The sequence below is a fragment of the Manduca sexta genome, chromosome 14 (genome assembly GCF_014839805.1).
Source record: "Manduca sexta isolate Smith_Timp_Sample1 chromosome 14, JHU_Msex_v1.0, whole genome shotgun sequence".
Lineage (NCBI taxonomy): Eukaryota > Metazoa > Arthropoda > Insecta > Lepidoptera > Sphingidae > Manduca > Manduca sexta.
This window is the reverse complement of record NC_051128.1, coordinates 12,813,310-12,838,266: the sequence shown is the minus strand read 5'-3', so window position 1 is coordinate 12,838,266 and position 24,957 is coordinate 12,813,310. Positions and strand designations below refer to the sequence as shown.

General features: G+C 36.2%; 1 protein-coding gene and 2 long non-coding RNA genes across 3 annotated transcripts in view; 2 read left to right on the top strand and 1 right to left on the bottom strand.

Moving 5' to 3' along the window:
- The window catches only part of LOC115445250 (atrial natriuretic peptide receptor 2), a 104,592-nt gene that overhangs the window by 63,824 nt on the left and 15,811 nt on the right, over window positions 1–24,957 (bottom strand). The window contains exons 4-6 of the mRNA XM_037438534.1: window positions 23,293–23,517; window positions 21,507–21,635; window positions 15,480–15,609 (exon numbers count right to left, since the gene is read on the bottom strand). Of these exons, the coding sequence (XP_037294431.1) occupies window positions 15,480–15,609; window positions 21,507–21,635; window positions 23,293–23,517 (484 nt within the window). The remainder of the gene's footprint in view (window positions 1–15,479; window positions 15,610–21,506; window positions 21,636–23,292; window positions 23,518–24,957) is intronic.
- LOC119189316 lies at window positions 775–3,456 on the top strand. The gene is made up of 2 exons (XR_005112334.1): window positions 775–1,045; window positions 1,861–3,456. It is a non-coding gene; the product is annotated as an uncharacterized LOC119189316 (long non-coding RNA).
- Window positions 7,570–10,317, top strand: LOC115445254. Its single transcript, XR_003938806.2, has 2 exons — window positions 7,570–7,821; window positions 10,114–10,317. It is a non-coding gene; the product is annotated as an uncharacterized LOC115445254 (long non-coding RNA).

The following is a 24,957-nucleotide window of genomic DNA, read 5'->3' as shown; positions in this document are numbered from 1 at the left end:
GCAGCGGGGGGAGTGTGCTCGGGCATGTACCCAGGGCCTCGTGTTAGTTCAGGCCGCCACTGCGTAATTGTTTTGCGGTACGACGAACGCACTGAGGTCTTCCGCCTCGGAGTCGGATTATTAACTCCAGGTAGAGCAGGGACTTCATATTAGGGTTCTTTAGTCAGCATCAGCGCGGAGGCTAAAATTTGGACCCGATATTTTTTTTATTGCTTTGAGTGGCGAGACGAGCTTGTCGTTCGCCTGATTGTAAACGATAAGACAGCCCATAAACAGTAGAAACACCATCTAACAGCTTGAATTACAAAGTATTTTTTGATATTCTACGCTTGCCATCCTGATACTTGAGGTGTTATGTCTTATTTTGTCCAGTAGTTGCACTGGCTACAATATTCTTCAAACGGAAACACAACAGTGACTACACACTGTTGCTTGGTGGTAAAAGTAGACATTGCAGAGGTACCTACCCAGGTGGACTCTCACGTATGAGAGGCCTACCTCCAGTAAGTATGGGGATTGATTCGCCCCCTATCACACATGAAACGTAACACACGGACTGAAAAGTTGGTGCCCTGGTTGCACTTCTGCCTACTCCCACAGGTACAAGACAAAACATGCGATAACAGTTCACAACAAACCAATGAACTGTATTATATTTTATGAATCATGTTTTTTGATCACTTTACCGACGTCGGTTAAATCATAATGAATAAATGAGTCAATTTGAGGAATAATTTTAGTTATCCTCATGGCTAGCAATAAAAGACCAAACCATTCTATAACTAAGGCAGTGGAAACTGTCAATTGAAGTGTTCAGAGTGTGGTCCGTTCGTGCCATGAAGCTACAGGTGTTGTGTGTGTGCGCGCTGCTCTGCGCTGTGGCGTGTCGCAGTCTGGATGAGGGGAGGCAGGGACACATCCCGACCAAGCAGCTTGATGACGATGTTGTCAAAATCAGAGCGAAAAGAGCTTATATTATCGTAGATTCTCCTCATTGTCCTGCCAGAAAAGCATATATGTATGGATATTGTATAGACTGTGCCGAGTGAGTATGCATCTGTTTTATCTGATAGTCATAAAACATCCTGTAAGCCTGTCTTTGTTCATACGTGCGAGGTTTGCCTCTCTGTGAAGTCACTTCTCTACCCTCTGCACTTATATTTTTTCTTCACGTATTATAATAGATCTCAGACATCGAATAAATTTGGAACAAGACTTACTTACGTGGACCTCTACGGCAGGTTTTATAATAACGGAAGTCATCATACCAAGTCAAGTGTTAACATAAGGACCGCCACATGCTTAGAATATTTTACCCATAGCAAAAATAATATGACAATGCGATACACAAATAGGCATATTACGGATTTAACCGTGACTAAGAAAAGTATAAGTAAATTCTAAGATTCTTTGGTTGTTGTATCGTAGCAGTCTCATAAAAGCAAGATAATTTTACAATCATCAAATTAGTTTAAAATAATCAGAAGAAGTTAGAACGAGGAGCGGATGTCGAGTCACCTGGACTCACTGCGCAACCTCAACGCGCATATCCTTATATAAAGTTCACAAAACAGTATTCATATACAGTTAGTACCGTTAGAATTTAGGGCGATGCTAGCAATGCGTACTGCCATAGCACAGAGCTTAGACTTAAAATTATTTAGACAGAAAATAATCAAGTATTACAGAGATGGAAACAGGCACTTAAAAGCTATATATATTTAGCACTGTATACAGCACCGAGCTGCATCTACGGCGCTGGTTGCGATTTAGACACGTCGTCAGCACATAAAACTTAAACAAAAGCATTAAAAAAACCCTTGAGACACGGTTTAAAAGGTATTACTTTATTCTGCTCAGGTACGAAAAGGAGACGGGAGAAAAATGTCCGACTCAATCTTAACCGAGATCCGCGACGACGACGTCATTCTGGCGTGCAGGTGGACCCGACGAGGAGTTTTGACAACCTAACAAATGATTTCTATAACTGACTTTTGACAAAAATATTTCTTGTTCTCAAAAATCTTGCAAGTGCTGTATATTTTTTTGGTCAAACTAACATAACATTGAACATTACCACTGTTCTAAATATTAAATATGTTGAGAGCAAGAAGCCTGTTGATTGCTGATTTATAGATCTCAGACATCGAATAAATTTGGAACAAGACTTACTTACGTGGACCTCTACGGCAGGTTTTATAATAACGGAAGTCATCATACCAAGTCAAGTGTTAACATAAGGACCGCCACATGCTTAGAATATTTTACCCATAGCAAAAATAATATGACAATGCGATACACAAATAGGCATATTACGGATTTAACCGTGACTAAGAAAAGTATAAGTAAATTCTAAGATTCTTTGGTTGTTGTATCGTAGCAGTCTCATAAAAGCAAGATAATTTTACAATCATCAAATTAGTTTAAAATAATCAGAAGAAGTTAGAACGAGGAGCGGATGTCGAGTCACCTGGACTCACTGCGCAACCTCAACGCGCATATCCTTATATAAAGTTCACAAAACAGTATTCATATACAGTTAGTACCGTTAGAATTTAGGGCGATGCTAGCAATGCGTACTGCCATAGCACAGAGCTTAGACTTAAAATTATTTAGACAGAAAATAATCAAGTATTACAGAGATGGAAACAGGCACTTAAAAGCTATATATATTTAGCACTGTATACAGCACCGAGCTGCATCTACGGCGCTGGTTGCGATTTAGACACGTCGTCAGCACATAAAACTTAAACAAAAGCATTAAAAAAACCCTTGAGACACGGTTTAAAAGGTATTACTTTATTCTGCTCAGGTACGAAAAGGAGACGGGAGAAAAATGTCCGACTCAATCTTAACCGAGATCCGCGACGACGACGTCATTCTGGCGTGCAGGTGGACCCGACGAGGAGTTTTGACAACCTAACAAATGATTTCTATAACTGACTTTTGACAAAAATATTTCTTGTTCTCAAAAATCTTGCAAGTGCTGTATATTTTTTTGGTCAAACTAACATAACATTGAACATTACCACTGTTCTAAATATTAAATATGTTGAGAGCAAGAAGCCTGTTGATTGCTGATTTATCTCGAAAGGTAAATAAAGGAAGAACCATGAATTATTGTCTTTTCTAATTTTTAGAGTGAAAATGTTAAATTTCATTTTTGCAACATTAATAAAAATAAATGACATTGTAATAATAAGCCAGCGATATGTTACAAATAATTTTGTAGCACTGAAATACTTAATTGTCAATAAATGTTTTATTTCTTTTAAAATATAAGCATCACTTAATTAGGGGTACCCTATCTGTTACTAACAATTTATTGTAAACACTAATTATTATATTTATTTACATTTTGAACCAAAACATGTTTATCTGTGCGAAATAAAAGTATTCCATAATCAATATTTTGTACTAAAACATTTGCAATAAATGTATGAAAAATTTCAAAAATATTTTTTTCTATTTAACTATTTTACGCACATGTCGCTGCTTGAATTCAAAACTACCACAAATGAAAATTATACTTTTTTACAGGAGTGCTAATTAAAGAAAAAAAAATCATTTTATCTAATTTTTCGTTATTTTATAAAAAATATAGTATGAATATTATATATACTTAGAAGCGTATTTTTAAGCTGCATTAAATGTTTTAAGTGGTTTTGTGATCTACTGAATGCTAGAGGAGATATAAGCATATAAGTTACTTTTGAATATAATTTTTTTTTTTTTTGAAATATACTAAATATGGGAGAAAACAACCACAAATAAAAAAATAATTATCTCTATAAAATGTTTAAGAAATACAATAAAAGTCACCATGCAATATAATAAAATAACTAAAATGCTATCTAAAACTTAAAAGCAATCAAAGTTTTCCTCAAATTAACAAATAAAAAACTTCGAAAGTGTTGTAAAATAATCAATAAATATTTTTTAAGTTGTATTCAAACTATGTAAACATAAAAGAAAATGTATAAAATTGGCCAAGCTAATTATCAAAAGTAACGAAAGATTTTTAAAACTTACCATAAGACAAAAACTTTACAAATATCAAGAAAATATTTAAAACTTTTAAACAAAATTCTTTGCCATTATGCTGTAACTTTTAAATCAACAATATTATTATTAAAACGTTATCTTATTGCCATAATAGAATATTAAATGCAATTGGGACATGAGATGACAGGACATGATGCATATGAGACCACAAAATCACAACAATTTGAAAATATAAACACATTAAAACGTGTAAGTCTTTTCAATTTGCTTAACCTAGTATGTGAACACTCAATGCTCACTGTGTCTCTCTTAATTTAAATATCGTCCTCGCAGATTTGCAAGGAACGATTCATAGTATTTTCGAATAAAATTTCTATTAATAAAATTAAGCCAAAGGTTTTAAATCAACAAAACTATCACGCGTAAGTTCTTCAACTATATAAGGCGAAGCTTTAATTCTTGCAGTTTTAAACATCGTTACGTATTAATTAGGTACATAAATGCGCGATGATTTTAATGCTTGAATTATATATTTTTGGATAGTAGAATGAACTGCATCTCCTTCGTTTTGTGTGTGATCCTTAATCAAAAAGTTATGCGTAATACTTCATATATGAAATGATTTATTTGAACCCGTAAAATCATATACATTATTTAGATTCCGCCAATATTAACTCTTCCACCAGTTCGGAAAGTAATTCTCACCAGAGAAGAACGGGTAAGAAACTCTGGTGTTGCTCTTTTCAAAATCAGTTTAAGGTATAAACTACAGTACAGTATTTTACTGATTTTTAGAGCAATTCATTTAAAACTAGTAATATATATAATATAAACCAGAGGGTCCAGGTTCAAGAGATAATTATTGTAGTCTGTTTTGAACTGTTCTGTTCTGAATCACTTAAAGCTAGCTTAAAGGTGTTTCCTATTTTGAAGAGAAATTTGAACTGGAACTGGTCGAACTCGTAGACTCAGAAGTGTCGCTATCATACTGATTTTGTAGAACAACTAAGTTTGGTTTTCTTTTTAAACGCTTATCATCAAGTACAACCTGCGACCGTGCTGACTATCAGGAATACCATTACTCTCAAAAGACGCATTGAGGAAAAATCTGGTTCTTCCAATATTGGCTAGTTTGCGGTTGTTTTTCCTAGTCTTGAACATTTTCGCTTTTACTTCTGCTGTTATATTTTAACTATACTTGAGCCCTTAATTACTATATTCGGGCCTCATCGCGGAATTTCCGAGATTTCTGCAAATAGATGACAGAGGTATACACTTTTCTTAAGTGGTTATAATTTTATAATAGAGTATGTCAAAAGTGCTAATAATAGCGCAGATTATTTATCTCGCGCAAGTTTAGATGATTGTGAGTCATGCCAGATGGATGACCACGTAACAAACGGAGTTCCAAGATACGTTGAGGATAAGGCAACATATGTAAATTTTGTCATAGTCTCTAGTTTACCTGTAACGCTTCAGACGTTACGCGAAGAAACTCATAAAGATGTGATTTAATGTAAAGTGGTAAAACATACTTTGAATGGCTGGCCGAAAAAAGTTACAGACGAAAATATAGGTAAATTTATTCTATTTAGAGACCAACTTTCATTTGAAAATGGTGTAATCATGCGAGGTTTTAAGGTTGTAATTCCTAACACGTTACGAGTGAGTATATTGTCAGAGCTTCATAAATCACACTTAGGCATTGTAAAGTCTAAAGCTGAAGCTCGTAGTAGACTTTGGTTTCCGGCTATCGACAAAGCGATAGAATCTATGATCGCTGGCTGTGAAATTTGTACACAGCTAAGACCGTCACCGGCGCGGGCACCGCTTGCCGTGTGGCCGCACCCGTTACAACCATTTTATAGAGTTCATGGATACTTCTTAGGTCCTGTTAATTGTGAGTTATTTTTTGTCATTGTGGATGCACATTCCAAATGTGGGGAAGTGTACAGGGTGAATTATGCTTCTTCGGCCACAGTAATAGCAAAATTATACGATTTCATGTCACGATTCTCGTTAATTCACACGTTAGTTAGTAATAATGCTACACGTTTTGTTACTGAAGTATTTACAAAAAATTGTATAGCAAATGATATATCGCATGTAACGCCCGCCTATTATCCAGCTAGCAATGGCCAGGCGGAGAGCTATGTAAAAATTATCAAAAAAAAGTATTAAATCCTGTTTGTTATCTAGTAGTAACTAGCTTTTGCTTGCGGCTTCGCCCGCGTGAGGGAGTTTTCCGGAATAAAAGTCCCGCTATACATTTTCCCGGGATAGTAGCCTATAACCTTCCCAGGGTCTTAAACTATCTCCATACCAAATTTCGTTTTGTTATACCACATTTTATGTCACGTCTCGTTCCCATGGGAACGGGATAAAAAGTACCCTATGTCCGGCTCCTGGTTCTAAGTTACCTCCTCACCAAATTTCAGCCAAATCGATTCAGCCGTTCTCGAGTTATAAATAGTGTAGCTAACACAACTTTCTTTTATATATATAGATTTAAAAGAACGTTACGAAAAGTTATTAAAATACTTTTTCGATTATAGAAATTCGGTCCATTCTACAACTGTCTCTTCACCTGCGCAGTTGGTATTTGGGCGGAAACTTCGTTTGCGCCTAGATTAGATTAATCCTAATTCGCCGCCATCCCCTGAATCTCTTACCAAACTCGTGAAACGACAACAGTGTTCACAGAGGAGGGCCTATGGAGGTTCCAACCGACTAAGTTTTAAAGCGGGTGATGGTGATGTACAAGAAATATCAAGGAAATAAACAATTGTAACGCGAACGTAAGTTACATACATCTAAACCCGGCTTATAGCACTGTCCGAACCGAGCGTATGCACTATGCCTCGTTCCCGCACCGTCCCCTCCGTCACCGCACACCGCCCGCTAGCGTCCGGCGACGACACTCGAGAATGGGACACGCGCGCGCCTACGTCGTATGGATAATTTAATCGTAATAGCCCGTTTTATGTTACTTTGTTTGTTTAATATGACACCCCAACACCCAACACGAAGCATTTCAGCATTACACAATTATTTTTATTGCTTTGAGTGGCGAGATGAGGTTGTGGTTCGTCTGATGGTAAGCGATACGACAGCCCATAAACTGTAGAAACACCATCTAGCAGCTTGAATTACAAAGTATTGTTTGGTATTCCACTGCGCTCGCCATCGTGAGACATGAGATGTTAAGTCTTATTATGTCTAGTAGTTTCACTAGTTACAATATTCTTCAACACAGTGTTGTTTGTATGAGAGACCTATCACCAGTAGATAAATAGGGCGATAGATTCGCCCCCTATCACACATGATATGTAACACACGGGGTGAAAAGTGGGTGCCCTGGATGCACCTCTGCCTACCCCCTCGGGTACGAGACAAAACATGCGGTAACATTTATGTTACCAAACCAATGAACTATATTATATTTTATGAATCATGTTTTTTATCACTTTACCGACGTCGGTTAAATCATAATAAATAAATGAGTCAATTTGAGGAATAATTTTAGTTATCCTCATGGCTAGGTATAAAAGACCAAGCCATTTTATAACAAAGGCAGTGGAAGCTGTCAATTGAAGTGTTCAGAGTGTGGTCCGTTCGTGCCATGAAGCTACAGGTGTTGTGTGTGTGCGCGCTGCTCTGTGCTGTGGCGTGTCGCAGTCTGGACGAGAGGCGACAGGGAGACATCCCCCAGCTTAGCGATGATATCAAAGTCAGAGCGAAGAGACGAATCGTGCCAGCTCAAGTGTGTGAGTTCGGCCGAATACGAATATATGGATTGTGTATACCATGTGACGTGTGAGTACTAAATTATGTGCTAAGATCGGCCACTATGTTACGCCAACTTATTGTTAATATTTATTGTAGCCTGTGCAACAAGTGGACATAAAACATCTCATCTCACAGGATGGCGAGCGCAGTGGAATACCGAACAATACTTTGTAATTAATGGTAGTGTTATATTGTTAATGGGCGGTCGTATCGCTTACCATCAGGCGAACGACAAGCTCGTGTCATCATTCAAAGGAAAAAGAAAACCTTAAGAAGTTTATACAGAAATGAACTGTTAAAATGTTGGTCTATTAGAGTAGTTGACTACGTATGTTTAAATAAATTTACCAAAAATATATGTCATCCAGGCACTAATAAATAAGTTATACAGCTTTGAAATTTGGTGGAAAGATGCGGTTAAATAACAAGCTATGAGGGAGTTATTTCATATTCATTCATATTACCTTAGAGATAGTTGTTCGGCAGAGCTTGCATTACACATTATAGTAATTGCAGTTTAATAGGAATAACTTCTGGTGACTTTCAATCCCTACTCCACTTTAACTAGCGGTTCCACTGTATTCCAATTTTATGAACTCAACCTCTTTTATTTAGTGCAGCGCCTGGGGCGTTAAAAACGTTAAATCCTCGGATTTCTTGGGATGAAGATGAAATTAAATGATTTTTGCGGGGATGTGTTATTTATAATATAAATAACAATCTCTACCTATTTAAAAATTGTGCATTTGATTTTATAATACAAAAAAATATGATTGCAGTATAATGATTTTTTATGTTTACGCGAATGTTGGACATTGAAATAAAACATTTATCGGATTTTATCGCGGTTTTTATGTTATACTTTTTTCCTGACGTTTCGAAGACTGCAGCCGTCATAGCCACAGGGCGACTGAGGTGTCGATCATCCGAAATGTCAGTCACAATATCTACCTACATTATACAATAATAGTTTTTTATGACATTTAAAATACATGATGGGTATCAACTGCATCGGAGATGATTCGTTGATATTAGTTGCGGGGGTCTTAAGACTCAACGTCAACGCTCCAGAGTATAAAGTCGTCCGAGCGAATATTGTTTGACTCCTTAACACTATAATATTTAAAATTTAAGTGTGTGCTTAATTTCACGCACTATACTCATTGTTTATTTTATTTTGTATTATTTTGTTAAGTTGCTTGTGTTTCAATGCATGCCGTGTACGCCTAGTATTGTATCGACATTGAGCTTTAGATTACCATTAACTTTGTTATTTTATGAATTTTGTGTTAATGTACGTTACGTTGACGTTACTAAATAAATAAATAAATACCGGTAAAGCAACTAAAACCCTGCAGAGACCTTCTTCAGCGCTAATCATACGGGCCTGGGATATCCTGCTGCACTAAGATACCTGAGCCGTACCTACCATAGGAGGGGTTTACTCTGAAGGGGGATTTTGGTATCTATAACTATGCCGTTTCGGGGTCGCTTCTGTTCACTCTACAACCTCCTACGCCCAAGATAGTGCCTCTTATTACTGGCAGGGGATTCTGTGGAGGAATTATGTAAATGCTTTCGGCCCACAGAGCACAAAGACGAACCCTAGAACTTAGACCCCCCCGTCCCCCGTCCCGAGGCAATTCTTGTGCGTTCTGTCTCCACACCGAATGCACGCTCATGCACGGGAGGACGTTTGTCGAGGCTCTAGGCACACAGTTAAGTGTATACCTCATGGTTACCAATTCACATTGAGGCCTATAAGTATTGGGATAGTTAATGCAAGAATATAGGAAAACTTGTGGATAGTTTTTGTTAAACACAATTTTATTATTAAGAATATAAATCAACGACATTTGTTATACGACATATTGACAAAGGGACACGGAGGAGGTCAAAGACAATTATTTCTTTTGAAATATAATAGATGGCGCCACACGTATGATTCAGTAACAGATTATAATATTTGCATAATACAACAATAAGGGCTCGCGAACATTTCCCTTCTTTCCCCTTCGCCCATCCTAGGATGGTTCCTTTTCCTTCCCCCACATTTCCGTCCCACCTATCCCTTCCCACTTTCCTCCAGGGCCCTGCAGTCACTAAGCCGCGGGAATCTTGTATCCCATTCGCTGTTTTCCCCTGGTGTTCAGTGCAGGGTCTGTATCCAAAAAAAAACCCTAGAACCTTGATATAAGTATTGTCTCAAAAGTATATAATTATTTAATTTATAGGACATAAACTATTAAAACAATGATGTGTCCCCCATACCTAAGACTAAAGTGCGCGAAATGTTTTAATTTAACTTTTTCACTGCAGATACAAAGACATAATGGAAGAAGACTGTCCCTAAACAAACCGAGATCTAAGAATGGCAGTCCCGAAGTCCATCGAGAGTCGCCGAGGGTGTGACACTAATTAGAACCTCGCCACGGTGCACTTGTATTTCAAGATTAAAGTATTATTACTAATGTATACAGTCTTAAACATTAATAATAAATATGTAATTCTATCCTAAATAAATATTTGTTTCAATATTCGCGTTTATTCTGCCTACCCGTCAAGTATAAAGGTATGTTGTTGTGCTTTGTAGTATATATTAGGACATTCCCACTGGTATAAAAAATCCTAAATCTGCATTTGGGTTTTTACGTGCATTAAGTATGTTATTACGTGTAATATGTATATATTCGCGAAAGTAATTTAATTTGCATATTTATTTATCCTCATCTCTGCATTTATAAATGATACGATGGTCATAATCAATACATTTGCGTTTGAAAGTTCAGAGTGTAGTCTGTTCGTGCCATGAAGCTACAGGTGTTGTGTGTGTGCGTGCTGCTCTGCGCTGTGGCGTGTCGCAGTCTGGACGAGGGGAGGCAGGGACACATCCTGACCGAGCAGCCTGATGACGGTGTTGTCAAAAGCAGAACGAGAAGGGAACAAAATCTTGATCGTTGCCCTGTAGGATATATAAAAGTGTCTGGAGTGTGTGTACCTTGTGAAGAGTGAGTTCTGTAACATTAATTATTATGTGCTTTAGTCGAGTAAGTCAAATATATTATCGATCTACGAATTTGGTACCAACCCGCACTAGGCCAGCATGGTGGACTTAGGCCTAATCCTCTCAGTAGTAGAGAAGGCCCGTGCTAGCAGTGGAACAGTATGTCATTCAGAGCTAATATTATGTTGTACCTTTCCTACGGACAATCACGGCATAAAGATCGGTTCTTTTGGAAGACTTGTGTAGGGACATAGATCCAACACGTAGAGTCCCCTTTAAGATGCATTACCCTAGTAGGAGTTTATACACCTCGCAAGTACTCTCTCTGTCGAATACAGGGCTGATATTATTATTTTTACGAATTTGGTTCGTCCTTTACTGAGTGTAACTATTTAATTGAATTTGGCTTTTTCTTTCATAAAGAGATTTATATCGTTGAACTATAGCTATAACATAATTGTGGCGCTACGAATTAGAAAGTTTGTAAAAATGTTTGGATGTTTGTCAAAAGTTTGTATTACTGCTGAACGAATTTGGAAAAAAAATTGGCACACGGGTAGGCCATGTCCTGGAGGCTCCATTTTATCCCGGTAATTTGCTCCAATCGGAAATATTTTCATATTGAACAGCCTTGAGAATTGCTAGTGATTTAGGGATATGTAGCGAGAAAGACTTTTCACACGGACGAAGCCGCGAGCAACCCTTAGCTATTAAAAACTACACGATTTTACTTAAACAGCAACCTCCCCAACAAGAAATTTAAACACTTGATGTTAAGTCACATAAAGCCCAGTAATTATTACAAACGTCGAGTTACATTACTTATACCTGCCATATTTCCACATAACTGTGTTCCGGAATCATCCTGTATATATGCCAAACATGCCCGTACTGGCGAGAGAAGTGGCGGTCTTGACTATTCGAGGATCTCAGCAGCAGATCCAGTGAGGCTTTAATAATATTGATGGTAGGTCCCTCATATGTGAAAGTCCGCCTGGGTAGATACCACCGCAATGTCTATTTCTGCCGCCAAGCAGCAGTGTGTAGTCACTGTTTTATTCCGGTTTGAAAGACATTGTAGCCAGTTTAACTACTGGCCATAGTGAGACTTAACATCTCATGTATCAGGATGGCGAGCACAGTGGAATACCAAACAATACTTTGTAAGGTGTTGGATGGTGTTTCTGCTGTTCATGGGGGGTCGTATCGCTTACCATCAGACAAACGGCGAACTCGTCTGATCATTAAAAGCAAAAACAAAAAAAAACAGATTGCCAAAGAAGGGTAATGCAATATTATTTTCTTTGTGTTCTTTGCAAGCGCGAGGCCCTGGTGGTCATGGCGTCCGCCACCTGAGCCTAGCACTGGACGAGAGTTCGACTGTTAGAAAATATTTAAACGAAGGACCTACCTTAGACTTTATAACATCTAAGTTGCGTAATGTTTTTAATTTATTTTTCCAGTTGCTCATAAGGGATTCAGAGCGTCTACCACAATGTTGACCGGGACCTTTCAACCTGGTATCGAAATGGAACAATCAACGAACTTGGACTAACTTGATTGGCTGCCTATAGTGTTTTAAGACTAAAATATCTTAATGTTGTTGTGTAACTATAGTAGTAAACCAGTTCCCTCATAAAACATCTTTGAATATCAACAACCAAAATATTATGTACAAAAATGTCTACACTTGATAATATGTGCCTACTTATATTATTTGACCACATAGGAATGGTTCTATGTGGTCAAATAATATAATTTAATATGGATTAATAACGACATTCCCTGAGATGCTATCAAGCTGAGGTCAGCATCTTAAGATAGTCGTTATATAATAGACTCATATTAACATCAACTCAAAACATGTCCCAAGTTATATCATATCACGGATTTGGACGCCTACATTTCGTTTATCAAACAGCGCCTACTCAGCCGACAATACGCACTCAAGTGACAGCTCAAGTTTGATTTATTAAACAGTTCAATACACCCAATATCTATTTAGGATGTTGCTCAAGGTAAGATTGATTTATAAATACGCCCCTGAGCTTCAAAGGTAGATATCCTGTTCAGAGGTTCATATATTGCTGCGCATTTAACATAACCTTAAATCAAGTATGCAACCTAAGAGTTAAAATGTGAACATCCAATGATTCACGCGAGTAGGTAATACCTATCAGTGCGAACGAGAATTTGCGAGGCATTTGCGCATTCCTTTATGAATCGGACATGCAAGGCAATAAAATTGCTTCATATAGGAAAATTGAAACAATAAAAGAAGTTCTTTATTGTTGGGACAAACAATTCCAAAACAACATTATAATCACATTAAACTATATAGTTAGTTATAGACGGACATTAGGGCCCAATTTTTGCTCCAAAAGTTATTACCGAATTGGTAATAATTCGCTGTTTTATTTCAAATGTCCGTATGACACGATGTCACAGCGTCCTTAGATATTAATACAAAAATAATATATTTACAGAAAGCATGCTAATATTCGCATTAAAACCATGCAGATCATGATATGGAAAAAAAATTGAAAATTGATGTCATGCTACTTCGCGATAGATTGAGTAACCATCACATAAGCGCATAATTTTTGTACGACAATCTTTTCAATGTCCACTCTCTATAATCATAGAACTCTGATTATACTATATTATAATTGTCCGCTCTATATACATTTATGATATATAATATTGTGTCAATAATGCGCACTGTCATTCAGCTCCTTACAAAACACTTTTTTTTTTAAATACTCATCTTCAAATCAGGTAAAATTTAGAGTTGTTGCTATAAATAAACGAACTGTTTATAGCATTAAACCAGTATTTGTTTCTAATTCAAATAAAAATCTTGTTTCAAGTATATTTTAGCTCAATAAATAGTTATAAAATAAGCAGATTGCCAGTATGTAGTACATTTATTTTTATTGTCAAGTGTAAAATTTCTGTTGCATATCCATTCCTTGCATGACTTCAGTGATGTCACTTTTGATACAGACTATATAAAAAATATACATGAGATGCAAATAAGAATACAAATACCTCATTTGCGTCGGAGCTGTTATTTTCCTGAATACAAACAGCATAATCAATTTGTAAATTATATCACCATGGGCTCAATTTCTACCGCCGGAAAATCAAAGTCTGTGCGAGATTTTTCATTCCATAAGATAAGACAGCCGAGTTATACCAATATTATAAGCTTGCCCCTCATCCCATCAGAACACCTTAACTTGCCTATAAGTATATACTAGTTACTCCTCTGCGTATCCTTTCAAATCAATCAACAATCCGACATACCCGGAGAGAAATCAGACTAAATACCAACGGTTATACGTGCTTTCCGAGGCACGGGTTATCATACCGCCAACTTCGAACTGTGACTCAGTAATTTATAATACGGAAAAGCCAAGTCACAATTATTTTAGCCCGAACCAGGATTCGAACCCAGAACCTCAGCGCAGTAGTCTTATTCATACCCCATACACATTACAACTACGCCACTAAGGCAGTCCACGCAATTTGCAAGGCAGTAGAAGGTCTCAATTGAAATGTTCAGAGTGTACTGCGAGCGTGCCTTGAAGATACAAGTGTTGTTTGTGTGCGCCCTGAACAGCGTAATGGCGTGTCGCAGTCTGAGGGAGGGGCGGCAGGGACACATCCCCACGGCGCAGCTTGATGACGATGTTTTCAAAAGCAGAGCGAAACCACAAGATTCTTATAAATATACATATATGTTATAAAACCAAAATTCTCCTAGAGTAACACCAATCTTTTTACATTTGACGTGTTTAATTGTTCTTATTCTAAATAACCACACTGTTCGGTTTATATTGAGGAACCGTTAGATACCGAATAATTTACCGATTAGCCAGCTTGACAATCACGAGTTGCCAACAAACAAAAAGCAGTCGCTGTGGGAAAACAAATGAAAAACGACCAATCCATTCGCCTCATAACTATCATGACAGATCTGAATTGTATTTCAGAACGATTGTTTTCAAATTAGATATCACATAATTTCCCAAAACCTTAGAGTGCAGCGACGATAGCCTAGTTGGGTGTGGAACGGACTGCCGAGGCGAATGTCCGCAGGTTCAAATCCCAAGGGCACACACCTCTGACTTTTCTAAAAAAAAATCATGTGTGTATTCTTTGTGAATTTATCGTTCGCTTTAACGGTGAAGGAAAACATCATGAGGAAACCTGCACATCTGAGAAGTACTCTATAGGAATTTCGGAGGTGTGTGAAGTCTACCAATCCGCACTAGGCCAGCGTGGTGGACTAAGGCCTAATCCCCTCTCAGTAGTAGAGGAGGCCCGTGCTCAGCAGTGGGCAAGTATATAATACAGGGCTGATATTATTATTATTATTAGAGTGCAGTGCCGCGCACTATGTTTTTTTTTTATGTACGGACGCGATAATGAGACCCCTTTACACCTGAATGAGACCGGAGGGGCTCCAGATAGTGTCGAAACATTTATGCCGGTCTGTTTGAACCGAAATATACTACGAATATACACAAGGTGATTCCGGAACGCGACACACTTACACTATGAAGTTTTGTTTCTGTACGATGGTAGCTATTCGGATACAAAATATGGCCGGGTAAGACGATTACCATCAGGTTTGCTCTTCTTGCTGGTCTTATTTAGATAGAATGTGCGTTACCTTTATAGTGTTGACGACGTATCGCAGCAGCAGCACCAGCACGGGTGAAGCCAAGAGTACCACGACGAGGATGGTCACGCCGACTGCCAGCGTCCGCCGAGCGACCCACACCTCGTGACGAACCGAGTCCCTATGACATGGAAACATTTGATTAACTTTAAATCAACATAAGTTATAACATAAGATGTTTTTATGTTTTGTCACTTATTATGTTTTATCCTTTTTTCTGTTTTAAGTTTCTACTTATATATCTAAATAACATTAACAACAAATATTATTTTTGCCGCTGTACTAATATATAAATTTGAATGCTGTCGTCACCTATAATTGAAGAGGCACGTCACATTGCTAATTGTAAAAATGCTACATTGTATTTATTATATGCCGAGTATCCTTCATTGGAGGTCCTTAAATAAATAAATCACAGTATCATGCCAAATACGTTCGGTAGACTACGTAATGTATTTATTGATAGTATTTCTCTCCTATGCAATGTCTATTTCTAGCGCCAAGCAGCAGTGGATATCCACTGTTCCGGTTTGAAGGATATTTTAGCCAACGTCGCTCCTGGGCATTATAAGACTTAAAATCATGTCCCAGGGTGTCGAGCGCTGTGGGATGCCGCGCTTACTAAGTCCTGTATGGCGTTATTATTGTTTATGGGCAGTCGTATCGCTTACCATCAGGCGAGCGGTATGGTCAACTCGTCATTCAACTGCCATTGAAAATTTCATTGCGGCGAACTAGGCTATGAGCATTAGCACAATATATGGAGTACAAAATGTATTTGATCCAGATGGTAATTGTTTTGAGGAAAATTATTTTAAGAATTTTATTTCGCATTTTGAAGAAGTTATATTTTTCCTTATTTGCGCATCGCGATCAAGTTTATGTTTGTTTTCTATAAAGCCTGTTTTTTGTGTAATTAAATCACTCTAGTCCATGCACGTTCAAATCATAAATTATAAGGAAACAATAAATTACCAAAACTATGCCAAGCCGTTTTGGCGGCAACTTAAAAACACATATTTAACAATAATATTGTCAAATCAGTTTATTTGACCATACTGCCTTTTAACAGCACTATTTTGAAAAAAATTACGAACTTAATACTCGATATTAATTGAATAGAAATATTATAAACAGGCATAGGGCACGAAACTATATATAACATATTTTCTAAATTCCCGCCAAAACTCACCAAAATTAATTCATTGCATATGTACTGGCAGCATAAATTATTGAACTATTTTTAGATTTTTTATATTTTTTTCCACAGAGATTTAAAGTTTTCCCGCCTAAATTGTATTTGAAATAAGAACCATTTATAAATAAAGGCGATGACAAAAATCATTTTTTATTCGACAAAAAAGTTAATCAAGATAATTTATATAATAATTATTTGGATATAAATCCTTGAAGAGATTATTAAAATAATCATAAAATTTAAAAGATGTCTGTTTTTGAAATTTTTGTTATTTTATTTTATTTCAAAATTACACTTAAAATGAACGTTTATGTTATATAAAAAAATTGGTCACTTGTCTCAACCATTAAACATTATAAAATAAAATAAAATAAATAAAATAAAAATGCTTTATTCATCACGTAGGCGAACATAGTTGCACTTATGATAAGTCAAGGTACATGAGAATATTCAATTATTACTTAATTAGATTAGCTTATATAAACAAAGACAATAAAATAAATGAAAAATATACTTAGTAAACAAAGAAGCCAGCTCGGGCTGGCAGGGAAGAAGAAATAAAATTATGTATGTATGTATTTTTAAATAAGCAATAAGGGAGAAACGCGTCGCGATCCTCACCGGTGAGGACAATAAAAGCCCTAACCTAGCTAACCTACCAGCCTTTCACTAACTACCTAAGCGATGACTACCCGAAGAAGAAAGGCAGAAAGAAACTCCGGGCTCTTCTATACAAAGTCTGATTAATTATATAAGCTAATACACGCACATCACCGTAAAATTGCGGAGAAAATCCACATAAAAGTATTTAGCAATAACTAAAAACTAACGGAAAATAACAATAATACTAAAAAATTATAAAAACTATGAAACAGTCAGTGTACAGCGTGCATACGCCTACATTTACAAACATAATATTTTCATTTCATATTTTGTCGCAGATCTTGGTCAATATAATTAAGATTATAAATTTTAAGGCTGGTGCAACAAAATGATCGGTCGGTCGTCTATTATACATTGATAATTCAATGAGTCAATATAAAATAAAATATGTCACATAAATTTAAAACTGTTACCCAGTATAATGTCAAAATTGTAGAAAGGTACACATGAGACGTTTATGTAGTTAATTTATAATATTGGCGTTAACATAGGGTTGGACAGGGTGTGCAGGACTGTTTTTCCAAACCGTCTGATCATCGAGGTAATCCTTTACATTATAATACCCCTTTGACATTAATTCACGCTTAACATGACACTTAAATTTGTAGCCGGGCAGATTGGTTATTTCAAGAGGGATTTTATTATAGAATTTGATACAATTCGCTAGATAAGATTTATTTGTTTTACAGAGCCGGAAATTTGGAACAACTAGTTTATTCTTATTTCTAGTGTTCAAACAGTGCAAGTCACTGTTTTTCATAAAAGTACCTAGGTTCTTACGGACATACATAATATTTTGAAAAATGTATTCAGCTGGCAAAATCAGTATATTCACCTCCTTAAACAGTTCTCTAAGGGAATCGCGAGACCGAAGGTTATAAATTGCACGAATCGCTCTTTTCTGTAAAATAAAAATGGTCTGCAGATCTACTGCAGTACCCCACAGAAGAATGCAATAAGACATAATGCTGTGGAAGTAAGCGAAATATACTAACCTTGCCGTAGCCACATCAGTTAAATATCTGATCTTCCTAATAGCAAAGACTGCAGAACTCAATTTACTCGAAATTCTTTGAATGTGGGGTCCCCATTGTAATTTCCTATCGATAGAAACCCCAAGGAAGACTGTAGAGGGTACTAATTCTAGTTTATTCCCGTCTAAATCAATATCAGTTCCATTAATCTTGTTCAGTAACGAGAATCGAACACATTTAGTTTTTGCTGCATTTAATAGAAGATTATTGGCAGAAAACCAGTCAGAAATCAATTTAAATACTTTATTTGGCTCTACAAAATTTCCTTCCCTTCTATTTAGTTTAAATATTAGTGAAGTGTCGTCAGCGAATAATACAACTTCAGCCATTTTGTTAATAATGTACGGTAGATCATTAATATAAACTAAAAACAGAAATGGTCCCAAAATTGAACCCTGGGGGACCCCAATCCCAACTGTGGACCCTGCAGAGGAAACGTTGTTGATAAAAACTTTTTGTTTCCGACCCGATAAATATGAAGATATTAGTTTAAGCCCCACTCCCCTGATGCCGTAATAGTGGAGCTTTAAAATGAGGGTTCCATGATCAACGCAATCGAACGCCTTGGAAAGATCACAAAATACCCCTAAAGCATCCTGCGATCCCTCCCAGGCATCCAACACAGCTTTAACTAATGCACGTCCTGCATCTTGCGTGGACCTACCCTTTGTAAAACCGAATTGCCTGTCATGTAGAATCTCATTTTTATTAAAGAACACCAGCATTTGATTAAGCATTAACTTTTCGAATATTTTACTTAAAGCTGGTAAAATAGAAATAGGCCTATAATTGGAGGGGGGTGTTGGAGCAACCAGTTTTAAAAATTGGTACTACTTTACTTATCTTCATAAGATCAGGGAATATGCCGTCTCTTATGCAGCAATTAAAAATATCAGAAAGGATTGGGGCGATGCTAACTATCACTGACTGCAACGCTTTAACAGACAAACCCCAAAGATCTTCAGTACTCTTCATGTTTAAGCTCCTGAATACTTTTATAACATCATAATGAGTAACACATTCAAATTCGAAATTTGGAATTGATAAATCTAAATATTGTTTTAAGAATGACTCAGCTGCCTCTGGTGAGGATGGCAGACATTTTGTCGTCTCAAATGGTATGTTATTGAAAAACTTTTCGAAGTAATTAGCCACAGAATTATTGTCTGAAACTAGTTCGTCATTAATGTTTAATACAATCTTGTCATTACACTTAGTTTTGCCAGTTTCAGTATTAATTATTCTCCAAGTTGTTTTAATTTTATTATCCGATTTTTTTATATTTCTACTAATATAAGCAGCTTTGGCATACCTACATACACTTTTAAAAATTTTAGAGTATGTTCTTACATAATTAGTAAATTTGACATCAGGTGTAAAGGACCTTCTGTCATATAATTCGTATAGAACATCTCTACTACGCCTAATACCTTTGGTTGCCCAAGCACTGAAAGATATTTTATTTTTAGTGTTACTGATTTTACACTACATGTTTTATTGAATACATTTGTCACACTATTTAATAATGTTTCAAACATATTATTTGGGTTGTCCGAGTCGCAAGTCAGCATAGGCAGCACGGAATTAAGTTTTGTGCTAAATTTCTGCAAATTACGTAGGGATAGTGGTCTAAATTTAATAATGTTTTTACTTCTTTGTTTTACACAATTAAGTTTGACCATTTACACATACCAATGACGTTTTACAAATAGACGCGTCATACACTAACAAAATTGCACATAAAAACAGCGCAGTATTCACTATAATCACAGCCCAAGCGGCTCACATTGATACGGGCCGAGTGAGCCCGAGTATGTCCGAATGGGCCCGCGCGTCGACCGCCCCGTCGCCATGACGTTCGAATAAAATGAATTTATTAGTTAAAAAATAAGTTAAGTAGTGTATACTTATTACTAACGTATGAAATGAAACGTTTTTTTCATTTACAGTTGGAGTATAATTTGTACATCGTCTGAAAACACAGGAAGGCATTTTATTTATAAAAATACAAAAGTTAGTAAGCCGACTAGCTGCCACAGTGGTTGGAGGTTGACTAAGTGAATGTCGGGCAATTACCTTACTTTCGTCTTGCCAGTATTGAGCTCGGACAACGTATCTATGTCATAAAAACATCTTAGACCCATACCTCCTCTTTTGACGAATCAATGAAGTTATTTTTGAGTTACTTTGCCAAGACTATTCTCTTATTTTTCTTATAAGTGGACGGGTCTAAATTATTCTTTTAATGATTCCAAACTCCACATTTCTGCCACTTTATTGTGTAATAAGTTTGAGATTGGTTGTAATTTGTCCAAATAAAGAACCACCATCCATACAAAAAGCAGGCATGTCCTTGATGGTCATGACATACCCTATTAGTAATACTATCGCTAAATTATGTCATTATCATGCGTTAGCGTTAGCGTTAACGATTGTAGAAAGGCATAATGGTTACAGCCCCAGGTATTTCTAATCCTGACTTGGAAGTATGATCTTTGATCTAAGCCGGTTTCCAATGACTTAGAAAAAAAATATAAATTAAAATAAAACTATTTTGCGGATTTTATCGCGGTTTTTATATTATAATTTTCTCCCGCCGTTTCGAAGACTTCGCAGCCTTTGTGGTCACGGGGCGGACTGAGATCTACTGACAATTATTTACAATTATATTTTTTTTTAAATTATAACTGTTGGTGGTCTATTCTATGCAGAATGAGCTCATAATGTCTTGAAGTCATCAGCGGATTTTATTTTAATGTAACGTAAACATAAGAAATCATTACATACAATGTACAATGAGCAAGGTGACGAGGCCAGTCATGCGAAAAAAAAAAAGAAGAAAAAGGGCGCGAAACTGAACCGGCTGGCCAGCGGACCACTGCGTCGGCGGAACACTTTTGCTTGTATTTTGCTTAAACGGACGTTCACAATCGTTGAATTACGCTAGCTATATTTTTATGTTCTTGCACTTTTGCTTATTTGTTAACTAATTTGATTAAAATTGTTATAAGTAAGTACTAAATACTATTTTAGTTTTGAATTGATTGTCAAACAAATAAGTGTTAAAACGCTTAATATATATTAAGTATTCCATGATTTTATTGAGAGTTGAAAAAAACATACCTGACATATACCCACATACGAATGTGCGCCTCCTTAAGTCTCTCTAGACACGCCCTAATCTGCATCACACTTTGTTGAGCATCGACTCGACTCTGCGATCCGTTGTATGCCACTTTTGCGTCTCCATACCTGAAATAACATCTTAACTTACTAATATAAATGTGAAAGCTGGTATAATGTTCAGATATTTCTGAGAAGAAAACAGAAACCAGTCATGAATGAATTTTGGCACACAGAAAGACCATAGATTAGCATTATGAGCTCATATTTATCGGATTGACCGGTATCCTCACAAAAAATACTTTAAGAGACAGCTTGTTGTCGCACTTACTATTGGAAGTATTAACTCCTCACAACTAAATTCGAGTAGATTTGAACCACAGAGACTTTCCTGCCCACACCCACCATTAGAACTCCTGTAAGCCAGGACCAGCAGTGGCACGCATTTTATGACACCGAGCGGTGAAGCTCGGCGAGTCTCAGAGAAAATTAATGTCATTATCCCGCAACGAAATTAATCAAATAGAAAGATAGGGAGGAGTTGGAAATATTTAAACCACAGTAACAATTCTCCACTACAGCCTTACGTTACGGCGCCTGACGATGAACTGACCTTTCGGTAGTATTGTAATACTCTTTGCACTGAGCCGACCATTGCAGCGAAGGAAACTATGAAATGGCATCTATCAATCTGTTTAACTACCTTCATAATGTATATCCACGGGTGAAAAGTTAATTGACTTAAGCGTCATTTTGTATGATACTAAGTTTCATACATATTTATTTATTTTTTTCTATATTTTTTTAAACTAGTTAACATTTTTCGAAAACAAATGTCGCTTGAGTGGATTAGCTATTCAACCGTCGATATATTCGTTTAACAGTTTAGATATTATCTAATTGATTTTTACTTTAGTGAAAGATCTTATTGCAGCCTAATTTACCATCCCTATTCGCATTTCCGTCCTAGTATATTCTGATTTTAAAGGCATTAGAAATCACAATTAATATGTAGTGACGCACTTATTACGGTAAATTTAAAAAATGGTTTATTCTAGCGCCATTTATTCCACCAGAGAATACGCAGCGACAAATCTCATGTAACCTTATAAATAGATCGAGTGTGCTTGGACACCTAAATAAAAATACTCTAAAGCTATTTATTTTACCGAGAAATACACATAGTTGCATTTCAAGCTAAAAATTTTCGCCATGCTTATTCCGTCCTAAGGTAACAGACTGGTAATTTTACGAAGATTGATGATTTCATGAACAAATATACTTAAAAACCTTTGAATAAATTTCAACATATAAATGTGAAAAATAAATGAAAACAAAAAAATATTCCTAGTATATTACATAGGAAATCGGTATGGAAATATCGAGAAAAAAATATGATGGCACGAGGTTGTCATAATATTTCACTAACTTCTGCCCTCATCTTCGCTTCTCCCTTGTTTATTTTTACGCATTCATTTATTTTGTCTATATAAATATATTAATACAAGGCTGATATTATTTATTATTATTATTTATTATATGAAATGTCTGTAATGATATGTGACTTAATTGGAGGAATAATTAAATATCCTCATGTATCTTGACTTATCATACGCGCAACCATGTTCGCCTACGTGATAAATAAAGCATTTTATTTTAAATTAAATCTCGATTTGGATATCTCTATAATATTATTTAAATTAACAAACATCTAAGCCATTGGAACATTTACAAAAACTGTTCCAATATTATTTAATTCAATTTAGTTATATTAGGTGTAACTTACAACACAGAAATTGTTTCTAAATTCTTCACATCATCTACTAGCTTCTCAGCTTCAAGATACTGAATCGCGGAGACCAGGAACTCATGACCGGAGTGGAAATGGCTTTGGAACTCTGCCGTAGTCTCCGCCGAAGACCCCTTGGCGTATATCTGGTAAGCCAGGGTAGTGTGCGCGAGCGACAGCTGCTCTGAACACTTGAGTAGTTCTTGACACGCTGATAACTGGCTGGAAAAAATATTTATAGCGATAAATAAATATGATCTGATAATATTTTTATTAACGGACCAGCTTTTGCAGCTTCGCCCGTGTGAAAAAAACCAAGGTAAAAGTTCCGCATTATATTTCCTCAAGAAAAATGGAGTCTAGATTTTTAGTTAGACTTCTGATAATACATCAGTAAAACTACATTAAATTCCATGAAATAGTTTTTGCGCGATGCGAACATACAGATAGACAGACAAAAATTCTAAAAATTATTGTTTTTAAAAAAAAAATGAAAAACCGGAATTTTTGTAGAAATATTCATTATTCATGCATAATTTTTGGCACAATGTTAATGGGGGTAAAGGCAAGTATGTTGTTTCGTTTATTAACCCAATATTAAAAGACCCTGTATACCTAGAGTCTCAGATGTTTTTATTACATAGATACGTTGTCAGAGCTCAATACTGGCAAGATGAAAGTAAGGTAATTGCCCGACATTCACTTAATCAATCTCCAACCACAGTCGCGGCTAGTCGGCTTACACACATTTGTATTTTTATAAATAAAATGCCTTCCCGTGTTTTTAGACGATGTACAAATTATACCCCAACTGTGAATGAAAAACTTTTCAGTTCTTACGTTAGTAATAAGTATACACTATTTAACTTATTTTTTAACTAATAAATGCATTTTGTTCGACTGTAATGGCGACGGGGCGGTCGACGCTCGGGCCCACGCAAGCCGTATCAATGCGAGCCGCCAGGGCTGTGACTATAGTAAATAGTGCGCTGTTTTTATGTGCAATTTTGTTAGTTTATGACGCGTCTATTTGTAAAACGTCATTGCGTAGAGTCATAAGAGTTAATTTAAATAAGAAAAAACTTGTCGCGCTTTCCTTTTCTCACTCACGCAGTGTCATGGCGATGGCACTGGATGTCGTCACTTTTCACTATTATTGTAATTTGACAGCATCCCTATCCACCAAATTTCAAAGCTTTATAACTCATTTATTATTGTGTGGATTTTGAATATTCTTTTTCCGATAGATATAAGATAAAACACATTTTTAAATGCATTTAAAAAGACATCAACTACGCTATTAACACTAATAATTTGACATTGATATTCTGCTATGGTTACCGTTCGAATCGCTAAGAGTTTTTTTGCTTCTTTAAACAGAAAACATGTTCCGAAATACTTATTAGTAAGAACAAGAACAGGTTTTTATGTAAATAAATTGAACATTTACGTTCTGATTTGCTAATTGACATTCCTCAAAATATTTAATCGACATTGAAACTTGGATGTGGTTTATCGTCTATTATTCTCCGAAAGGTGTTCGAAAAGGCGACATCTATTATTGGTCACAGGAATAAGTACTGACGTACAGTACATTTTCTTTATCGCGATTGGTGGATTGTTCCCCTCCTTTTTACTCTATGAACATTGTAACACACCTGA